The 11,728-nt window shown below is 42.0% G+C and overlaps 1 protein-coding gene across 1 annotated transcript; it reads right to left on the reverse strand.

Annotated features, from left to right (window-relative positions):
- Positions 1 to 9,360: 9,360 nt before the first annotated feature.
- Positions 9,361 to 10,712, reverse strand: tex36 (testis expressed 36). The gene is made up of 3 exons (XM_065012550.1): positions 10,525 to 10,712; positions 10,229 to 10,372; positions 9,361 to 9,801 (listed from the first exon to the last, which is right to left on the reverse strand). The coding sequence occupies exons 1-3, from the start codon at positions 10,573 to 10,575 to the stop codon at positions 9,454 to 9,456; spliced, it is 543 nt and encodes a 180-aa protein (XP_064868622.1). The 5' UTR covers positions 10,576 to 10,712; the 3' UTR covers positions 9,361 to 9,453.
- Between the last annotated feature and the right edge of the window lie 1,016 nt (positions 10,713 to 11,728).

Raw genomic sequence — 11,728 nt, forward strand, 5'->3', positions numbered from 1 at the left:
GGGACATGAGGCACCGGCTCGGACAAGACCACAGCTAACAAGCCACACACATGCACACACAGATGGTTACATCCACTCACGTGTGCATGCACACACAAACTTGCACACACACACACACACACACACACACACACACACACACACACACACACACACACACACACACACACACACACACACACACACACACACACACACACACACACACACACACACACACACACACACACACACACCTTCCGTGGGAGGCTAGCAATGCCAGATAGAGGCTAGCTAGGGAGTTCTTAACTTGACTGGGAAAACTTCCTCCATGATGGGAACAGTTGCATGATTTATCTGTAGGCTCTGGTGAGCTTAGGCACATGGTAACAAGGACTTTTGGGTTGGCAGGGGATGCAGACTGGCTGCCATGTCCTACAGAGAGCATAGGGATAGACAGAGTAGTGGGACCACATAGCACTGCTGTTAAATTACAGCTCTCTGAGTAGAGTGGGCTCTTTCTCATTTCAGCCTAAAATGAGCATGTCCAGTTTTTGTCTGGAGGATGAGACTGTACTGAACCAGTCTGAGCAGAAATAAACACACGTCCTAATGTGAGCTCATTGCATCAGTTCAAATTTGTTTCATGAGAGAGAGTGGGGGGGATTTATAAGAATGGTAGGGAAGGGCACAAAAAGAGGGTGAGGGTGCGGAAGAGCTGCGAAGGAGAGGGGAGGAGGGTGTTCTCTTGGCACCAGAGTAAACAGAAAACATTCATATGGGATGTTATGTGAATTTTCCTAGCCATCTCCATGGCAACTCTATTTTCTGGTCGCAGCTTTAATGAATAGGTAATGAAATAAATGCAAAGCGCAAAACTTCATTACTGCTCCGAACATCTGCAATGAAAGGGAATTACAGAGGCTGTCATTTGCTGTCATTTGTCAAACTGTCTTTCTGCACAACATCAGGGTTAACTTGTGTCTAGCAAGGCTGGGAGAGTGGCAGTATTGGAGCTCTTTGTTAGTAATGTTAGAGGGTACATACCTTCAAGGTAGCAGGTCAAGGTGGTGGTGGAGATAGCAGTATGAGGAAACAATATAGCTTTTTTCCAGGCAATAGCTATTCACTAAGACTACGGCAATTTAATCCTCGACGAAACAGACTCCAGATAATAACAGCTGTTATTGAAATGTTTGACCAAGAATACGTATTATATGTGTCTCTCTTTTCCCTATCCATATACAGTAGACATATTTGTTTTTAAAGGAAAGACTTGACAATGTCATGCTTTGTGTTCCAAGGACATTATCACATCATCTTACACTAAAATGACCTATGGGTCTACAGGTCAGCATGACCTGCCGCCTTGCACTTTGCCTACTCAAGGCTGACCTACATTATCATCCTGATGTAGTTTAGAGATTATCACAAAAATGCATTTCTCAAAATCTGAGGGAGATAAAGGATGAGAGAATGTGCCTTGCAGTAACACGAAGGCCACCATCCTTTACTTTAGCTCCAGGCCTTCGTGCATGCTGGGATACAGGGGTCATTCCATGTCATAAGCCATGACACCCACTATCTCAGATTGTTCTGAAATCATTTCTGGAGTTAGAAACAGATAAGATTAGCGTTCCTGAAACAATATTTTGTTGAAATATAATTTGATCTCTGAGAAATTAAGCTGATTGATTGCACCCAAATTGTAAATTTGTAAAATGATCAAAAGCCATCCACAGACTCCCCATACTCCTTGCCAATCCCACCCCAACAACCAGTATACACTGTCAGTTCTCTAAGTCTAATAGGATCCTGAGTGGCACAGCGGTCTAAGGCACTGCATCGCAGTGCTAGATGCGTCACTACAGACCGGGGTTTGATCACAGGCTGTATTACAACCGGCCGTGATCGGGAGTCCCATAGGGCGGCGCAAATTGGCCCAGCATTGTCCGGGTTAGGGGAGGGTTTGGCCGGGGTAGAACGTCATTGTAAATAATAATTTGTTCTTAACTGACTTGCCTAGTTAAATAAACAATTTAATAAATAAAAATATGACAAGTAGTATGGAGCTGCTGCTTGGGGTATTGCTTCTTCAACCTTCTTCAACCTTTGTAATGTACTCCTTGTGAATCGGATAATCATTAGGCTACAGCAGTCTAATGGTTTCAATGGTAAAATGCCCAAACACACACTGTATAGTGTATTGCAATGATAATGTTATTGCGTTGGGTTTAATGGTAAATGTCAGTAGTCACACTACATATTGAGTTGTTTTCTAAGAACTTTATTGAAAAACATACGAATGCCAAGCAATGGTTTATAATTGTATTATATTATAAGGGTTATCACATTTTAGTAACTAGCCCATTTCTCCATCAAAGTTTTGGGCTTGTAGGAAAAGTATTCATATGAAAATTGCACCATACGGATAGCCCTTTCAGAGAGCTGCCATTTTTTGGGGACTAGACAAGGAGAGTTGGTTTGAATCATTAGGTTGCTAAAAGGAGGACAAACTGAATTGTTTTCATTGAGGACTGTCTTCACCACACAATTGACCATACAATTTATTTTCCTCATGAGAAAAAGCTATTGGCTTTAATTAACACAAGAGACGAGCAAAATTACATAAAGGTTGTGGTTGCAGTAGCAAGAACATTGGCATCTAGTGGACAAGACTTGGTACTTTCACACTACTTTTTGGTAAAGAAAGCAGGCAACTTCAACGGCTAATTTCTCTGAACAGGGGGAAAAAATATCACCAGATTCACAGGGTTGAAGCAGCAATACTCCAAGCCGCAGCTCTATACTACTTGTTAGACCCCACATAGCCTGGTTCCTCTCTAGGTTTCTTCCTAGGTTTTGGCCTTTCTAGGGAGTTTTTCCTAGCCACCGTGCTTCTACACCTGCATTGCTTGCTGTTTGGGGTTTTAGGCTGGGTTTCTGTACAGCACTTTGAGATATCAGCTGATGTACGAAGGGCTATATAAATAAATTTGATTTGATTTCGATGTTGATTTGATTTGATTAGACACAGAGAACTGGTACTGTATACTGGCTTTTGGTCATTTTTTTGTATTTCTTTTCTTACTCATTGTTAGGAAGAATTATGGTCCAAATCGGTTTGTAGGTACTATATTTATTGAAGATCATATGAATCCTATAAATTAAAATGTCCAATTTGGGTGCAATCAATAAATGTAATTTCTCAGAGATCGAACTTTATTTCAGCAAAATAATATTTCAGGAATGCTAATCTTACCTGTTTCTAACTACAAAAACGATTTCAGGACAATATGAGATGGTGGGTGTTGAAATCCTCTTTCTTGTACTTTTTGAGGTGGAATGACTCACAAATGACTTTGGTTGTCTGGCAATCTTCATCACCTTATCAAAGCCTTTTCTCTCTAGCAGGTGTAGAACCGCTCAACTCGTCACATCAAAGAGACACACCTGCAAATAAATCACAGCAAACAGACGAAGTGGATCCAGACTAGGGCCTCCACTACCAAAGAGGCACGATTCATTTCAGAGTCTAATTTAATATTCATGAAGGTACGCTTGGTTGAAAGGTTGTTTACTGAAATCTGTCTTTTGTCTATAAGAGACAAGAAGTGTGATGCGCCAGCTGGCATCTATGTTTGCACTTGTTGGTCCATATTTACACATCACAGTGTGCACACAAACTTGAGCAAACATGCACAAACGCACAAAAACGCACAAACACATACATACGTGCACAAATACACACACGCATACAAACATAGTATGGGTTCTTCACTTATCATCGTTACGACGGTGGGAATTGATTTTGCTGAGTGTTTGTCGAGTTAGGGTGGGGTGGGGGGTTGTTTTGACCTCTCAGTGAACTGAATAAATTAGGATGCTGTGCCACAGAGATTTAAAATATGTCACTACGTCAGAACAGAGGGTGTGTGGAGTGGGCAGAGCAAGCAACAACAAAGCTACCTACAAAAATATAGGAAGAGGAAAGGAAGGAGAGAGGGGTCAAGTCATCTGTAATTAAGTTCATACAGTAGTCCCCCTGTGAGTTCTTCCTCCTCTATGAAGAGTGTGTGTTTATGCTGAGCTCCTTGAGGCTGAGGTGTGGTGTATAGTCAATATAGCATAGTCAACAGGCATGTTGTGGCAAGTCCAAGACGAGCACTACAGTCTTACTATCCAGCAGGTGCAGACATAAAATACATTCTAAACAGTAACACACAGACAGATGGACAGACGTACTGCTAGACAGCGAGGCGCAGGTGTTACTTTGTAAGCAGCACCTGCTTCTAAATACGCTAGAGGCTCCTCTTCATGGCTACTGTATCGACAATTGTACTGTATCGGTGTTTGGTGCCATTCCATTTACTCCGTTCCTCTTACCTTAACCTTTCAGTTCAAGGCAAAGAGGAGAAAGGCCCCCCAAAAAATGCAAAAGACTCGAGTCAGTCTATCAATAGACTGTTCACTCTGCTAGGTAAACGATACAGAATAATCATCTCTCGGACCAACAGGCTCAGAGACAGCTTTTACCCCCAAGCCATTAGACTGCTAAATAGTTAGTTAAATGGTTACCCGGACTATCTGCACTGACCCTAACTTGCACTGACTCTATGCACACTCACAAGACTACATATACACACGATATACGCACACTCACACACACTACACTGCACTGACATTCTCACACAAAACCCATACACATAACACACACACGCATACCGACACAACACATGTTTCAAGCAGACCACCATAGTCCCTGTGCCCAAGAACACAAAGGCAACCTGCCTAAATGACTACAGACCCGTAGCACTCGCATCCGTAGCCATGAAGTGCTTTGAAAGGCTGGTAATGGCTCACATTAACACCATTATCCCAGAAACCCTAGACCCATTCCAATTTGCATACCGCCCAAACAGATCCACAGATGATGCAATCTCCATTGCACTCCACACTGCCCTTTCCCACCTGGACAAAAGGAACACCTATGTGAGAATGCTGTTCATTGACTACAGCTCAGCGTTCAACACCATAGTACCCTCAAAGCTCATCACCAAGCTAAGGATCCTGGGATAAACACCTCCCTCTGCAACTGGTTCCTGGACTTCCTGACAGGCCACCCCCAGGTGGTGAGGGTAGGTAGCAACACATCTGCCACACTGATCCTCAACACTGGAGCTCCCAGGGGTGTGTGCTCAGTCCCCTCCTGTGCTCCCTGTTCACTCACGACTGCATGGCCAGGCACGGCTCCAACACCATCATTAAGTTCGCTGACGACACAACAGTGTCACCGACAACGACGAGACAGCCTATAGGGAGGAGGTCATAGACCTGGCTGGATGGTGCCAGAATAACAACCTATCCCTCAACGTAACCAAGAATAAGGAGATGATTGTGGACTACAGGAAAAGGAGCACAGAGCATGTCCCCATTCTCATCGACTGGGCTGTAGTGGAGCAGGTTGAGAGCTTCAAATTCCTTGGTGTCCACATCAGCAACAAACTAGATTGGTCCAAACACACCAAGACAGTCGTGAAGAGGGCAAGCTGAACAGGTAACCAAATGGTTACCCGGACTATTTGAATTGTGTGCCCCCCCCAACCCCTCTTTTACGCTGCTGCTACTCTCTGTTTATCATATATGCATAGTTACTTTAACTATACATTCATGTACATACTACCTAAATTGGCCCGAACAACCAGTGCTCCTGCACAATGGCTAACCGGGCTATCTGCATTGTGTCCCACCACCCACCAACCCCTCTTTATACGCTTCTGCTACTCTCTGTTCATCATATATGCATAGTCACTTTAACAATACCTACATGTACATACTAACTCAATAAGCCTGACTACCTACCAAATGTCTTTTTACTGTTGTTTTATTTCTTTTACTTACCCACACACACACACACACACACACACACACACACACACACACACACACACACACACACACACACACACACACACACACACACACACACACAAACACACACACACACATACCTTTTTTTTCTTCGCACCATTGGTTAGAGCCTGTAAGTAAGCATTTCACTGTAAGGTTTATACCTGTTGTATTCGGCGCACGTGACAAATAAACATTGATTTGATTTGAACACAAATACACATACACACACACACACACACACACATATGCTGCTGCTACTCTGTTCTTTATTTTACTGTTATTATTATCTATCTTGATGCCTAGTCACTTTAGCCTGCATTCATGTACATATCTACCTCAAATACCTGGTACCCCTGCACATTGACCTGGTACTGGTACTCCCTGTATATAGCTCCATTATTGTGTATTTAATTCCTCTGGTGCTACTATTTTTCATTTTATTATTATTCTCCAGCTCTTTATCGTTGAAAGGGGCTCATAAGCAAGAATTTCACAGTAAAGTCAACACCCGTTTTATTCGGAGCATGTGACAAATAAAATGTGATTTGATTCATGATGTGCAACTGTCTCTGTAGATAAGATATTTGATGGTGATTGGACAGTGCCATATGAATCGCGGATCCAGGTGGATCCATCTTTGCCCTTCTTTACCTCACTGTAAAGTTTGGTTATTTTTAACAAGTCTTCCATGGGGTGGAAGATTTTTAAAAAAGAGGGCGATCTTGGAAGATAAATAACTATCTTCCTCTTTCTCTGTTCCTGTGGTTACTGAACACATGTTCTGTCAATCCACTGTCTCCAGCAGCAAACCTACTAACCGTGAGAGAACGGATGGTTCAAAAGGTCAGTTCATTGTCTAATTCATCTCTTTTTAATACTGTATGATCTAACGGTGAAGTAAAGGTCAGGCAAGATGGAAAGACCCTGGAGAGAAAGAAATTGTGAAAAACAATCTCCCTGGAGAGTGCTCAATGAAAGAGAGCAGCTGCTCCACAGCCCGCTTCTCTCTCTTTCTCTCTCTCTCCCTCTATCTCTCTCTCTCCCTCTATCTCTCTCTCTCTTTGCCCGCATAGAGAATATACAGACATCCCAAGCAGGTGTTCTCATTGCCTTACACCCAATCCTCCCTGCCTCTTCTCAGTGTTCCAGTACAGTCGGCCATGTCCTCTTAAGTGATTACAGTGAAACAGATTGTTTCCGAAGGGAATCTGCCAGACTTTGGAACATGTTGTAGCATGTTTAATAGACATCATCAAGCTCCCTTCCATGCAGATGCTCTAATTTGCCTGTCTCTGACATAAAGTTCAAACCCGATTTCTTTCCCTTTTTTATTTTCCAAGCCTGGGCCCCTATAGGTCTTTCTTGATGAGGTCATGCACAACATGACAGATAAGTAAAATAACCGTTACTCACATAGCTGCCATCTGGTGGAGCTATGTGCATTTAGCATTAAAACATTCTGTAGGTGCACTGCAGTGCTGAAGACAGAGCAGACCACATGCAGGCACGCACCCACACTTTCCATCTCAATCATGTTTGCCATTGAGCTGGTGTAAGTGCCTGAGGTTGTCTGGATTGTAGCAGTATCAATTCAACCAAGTTCGAAATAACAAGCTTGCATTTTCATGGTGAATCTTAATCAGTAGAGGAATAGAATACCTTAATGTCCAACCTGGTCACAAAGCATTTCGTTTGATTTATTCAGTATGATCACTACATGACCAAAAGTATGTGACACCAGCTCATCGAAAATTCCAGAATCATGGGCATTAATATGGAGTTGGTCCCCCCCCTTTGCTGTTATAACTAACTCTACTCTTCTGGGAAGGCTTTCCACTAGATGTTGGAACATTTCTGCGGGGACTTGCTTCCATACAGCCACAAGAGCATTTGTGAGGTTGGTCACTGATGTTGGGCAATTAGGCCTGGCTCGCAATATGCGTTCCAATTCATCTCAAAGGTCTTTGATGGGGTTGAGGCCAGGGCTCTGCGCAGGCCAGTCAAGTTCTTCTACACTGATCTCGACAAACCATTTCTGTATAGACCTCGCTTTGTGCATGGGGGCATTGTTATGCTGAAAGAGGAAAGGGCCTTCCCCAAACTGTTACCACAAAGTTGGAAGCACAGAATTGTGTAGAATGTAATTGTACAGTATGCTGTAGCGTGAAGATTTCCCTTCACTGGAGCTAAGGGGCCTAGCCCGATCCAAGAAAAATAGCCCCAGACCAATATTCCTCCTCCACCGAACTTTACAGTTGGCACTATGCATTCGGGCAGGTAGCATTCTCCTGGCATCCGACAAATCCAGATTGGTACGTCAGACTGCCAGATGGTGAAGCGTGATTCATCACTCCAGAGAACGTGTTTCCACTCCTCCAGTGTCCAATGTCAGCAAGCTTTATACCACTCCAGCCGACACTTGGCATTGCGCATTGGTGATCTTAGGCTTGTGTGCAGCTTCTCGGCTATGAAAACCCATTTCATGAAGCTCCCGACGAACAGTTCTTGTGCTGACTTTGCTTCCAGAGGCAGTTTGGAATTCGGTAGTGAGTGTTGCAACCGAGGACAGACGGTTCTAAGCTGAAAGCCACAGAGCTCTTCAGTAGGGCCATTCTACTGCCAATGTTTGTCTAGGGAGATTGCATGGCTGTGTGCTCGATTTTATACACTTGTCAACGGGTGTGCCTGAAATAACAAATCCACTCATTTGAAGGGGTGTCCACATACTTTTCTATATATAGTGTATGTTATGTTTCATATGCTATGGATTTATTTGTGGATGTCCATCACCCATTTCTTATGATATGTTACGAATTACGATTCCTCTTATGTGTTATGATTTTGCAAAATGTATAATATGTTACGACTTCTAGCTAGGTCCCTAGGTCGCTAAAGTTTGCTAGCTGGCTAACGTTAGCTAGGCTAGGAGTGAGTTAGGTTAAAAGGTTAAGGTTAGGGGAACTCTTAGCTAAAAGGGTTGAGGTTAGGGTTAGGGGAAGGGTTATGTAGCATGCTAGGTAGTTGCAACGTTTTAAAAAATTAGTAAGTAGTTGAAAAGTTGCTAATTAGTTAAAATGCTATAGTTGTCCATGATGAGATTCGAACTCTCAACCTTTCGGTTGAAATACCTTTGTGTTATACACTGCTTTCGTTTTTGCCTTAAGTAACCATCTGTTAAACCAAACATAACATATAATACTAATTTGAGTGTCCCGGATTTACGTTTACTATGTTACGTCTAGTCTATGAGACTAGGCTGCAACGTCTCCTCAGTTTATTCTTTTGTCTTATGTACATCACAATTGTGACAAATGGTGTACTTGAAAATAGATGGCCCTTCATTACGTAATTAATCTGGATGTGATTAATTAATGAGGAACAAAGGGGATGGTTGTCTGAAGAACCCAGTTTTACTGTAAAAGGAGAAATGTATAAATAATACAATTTAACATCTCCGTATCTCAATGTTTCATATTTTTTTATTTGCACTTGGAGAACTATCAAGATGTGTTGCTTTGTGATTTCCTAAAGAAGAGTATTTGGGTAATATGGTGTATTCATCTAATGCCTGATATGGTAGGAGTGTCTGGACGGCTTGGATGAGGAGGAGCAGTTGGTAGCTGCCAGCACTTCAAGGGGCACAGGACGGTCCTCATCATGCCTCCCGAACCACATAAAGTGCTCTCCTGCCTGGGCAGCAGCTGCCACAGTGGACCTATCAAGATGGTTACTGGGAAAACGCCTGCTGGTGGAGGAGCCGTCTGTGTCCTGGCGGTCCTGGTAGTCTGTCTGATAGGCTGAGAAGTCTCCCCTCGTCTCCCCCACGCCACTCACACTTCCATGGTGGCACAGGCAGAAGTGTGAGTAATGTTGTCTACGCTCGTCCAGGCACTTCTTGCGGCCTAATCCCTATGAAAAACACCATAAGAAAAACGGTATTGTTCCCAATTGTATTTTGTTGTATTATCTTATTAAAAACCTTAGTGTTGATTTGACAACATCAGTCATGATGTCTTTGTTTTCTTTGTAGTGGGCATAGTGCTTACATCATCAAATACAGTGATGGTATCTTGCAGTGCAGCTTGGTTATCATGGGCTGAGAATGGATATACTCTTCCCATGGTTTTCTGTAAAGAGAATAGTTAATTGATATATCACATTTTCTCCTAGGTTTTGGCATAGTTATGCCAACAATTATTAGTCAATTGTATAAAGGATAAATGTAATCATCTTCATGGAAATTAAGGTGATTGCACACATAACAACAACCCAAGACCATGTAGACACTTTTGAGTAATGTTTCACTCTCTGCATGAATGTATTGCACTCTGCCAACCTGTTCTGTGTTGATGAAGATCTTGGGATACTTCTCTATGCTCGATGCAGGAGGTAGTGGTTCACTCTGAGACATCATATACCCTGTGCTGGTGCACGTCTCCCGTTTACTGGTGTCATTTGCTGGTAAACCTGCATGAGCCAACTGCACATTTTTGAAAGACATGAAGTTGTTAGGAAAAGGTACAGGGCTGTCTTTATAATAACTTTATTTGTCAGTATCTGCAAAGTTGAGTGCAATTATAATGGGCTCATCATAAGCTAATAGTGAAAGATTTAAAGTAATCAGAATCTTACCCATTTGCCATCCTTTTCCATTGATGAGTATTTCTTACCACCTTTTGTCATTTTAACAAGGTTGAAACTTTGTAAAGACAGCACAAATATGACCACCTGGACAGGGTTTATAATACTTTTGCTTCTCACATTCTTCTCACAAAGAATGCAAACAACAGTAACTATGATAACATACTAATCACAAATAATTTGTATTCCATTTGAAAAAAATAAGTGTATTTTATTTCTGTTTGTTACATCACAATTCAGCCCGCCTTATTCCCCGTTTTCTATTTCATTTGAAGGCAGTTTTATTTAACCTTCCAATTATAAAACTGAAGGAAAGGGAACTGGGGGGAAAGGAATATGCAAATAAAGAAATAATACATGTAGCTAAAGATAAGGAATTAGGGTAAATAATAGAAAAATAAAGAATCAGAACATAAGAGAATGAATAGAAATGATCCAGAAAATGTCATTTATTGTATCCTTTTTTTGTAAACTCACTGGAAGTTAACTTCCAGAATGAAGTGTCATATCCAGAGCATAATTTGTAAGTCGCTCTGGATAAGAGCGTCTGCTAAATGACTTAAATGTAAATGTATAATTGAACATGTGAAGTTAGCAGCAACTGAAAACCCTCACTGTACATCACAACCGACTGCTTATATCAAACTAAAAGTCCAACCCTAACCTCTCTTCTTTTAAATGTTTTTGTCGCCTTTGTCCAAATCCAATTATATCAGTTATGTAACAGCTAGCTACCACATCATGTTGTATTATATTAAAAGCCACTTACCCTTCATAGTTTAATTTGGAATTTGGCTCAATTCATAATCCTGAAAACGCGGTCTTTTATTTAGCTTTTTTTTACCCGGAAGTTGTGAGCTCACTCGCTTTACAATAACGGGTGGTCTGTCAACAGCAGCAGACAGAACGGCTAAAGCAAGTGGTGTTGTTCATTCCGCCTGGAAGGTTCTGCAAAACATTGATAGATTAAATGTAAAAGCAGTAACTCAATTTGTTAGCAAATTTTCATATCGTTCTGATCATGAACAAATAACGTTATGTCGTTTGGTGTGTAAAGTTATGTTAGCTAGCTACTAAGCAGCAGGTGGTGAGTTCGCAGCAATCTTGTGACTGCAATTGTTGTTGACATTTTAAGGCAGCTAGTTTGCTATGAACGGGTACCCCTTGGACAGCATTCGTTTGTGTGGCCAGGAGC

Source organism: Oncorhynchus nerka, linkage group LG28, assembly GCF_034236695.1.
Source record: "Oncorhynchus nerka isolate Pitt River linkage group LG28, Oner_Uvic_2.0, whole genome shotgun sequence".
Taxonomy (NCBI): domain Eukaryota; kingdom Metazoa; phylum Chordata; class Actinopteri; order Salmoniformes; family Salmonidae; genus Oncorhynchus; species Oncorhynchus nerka.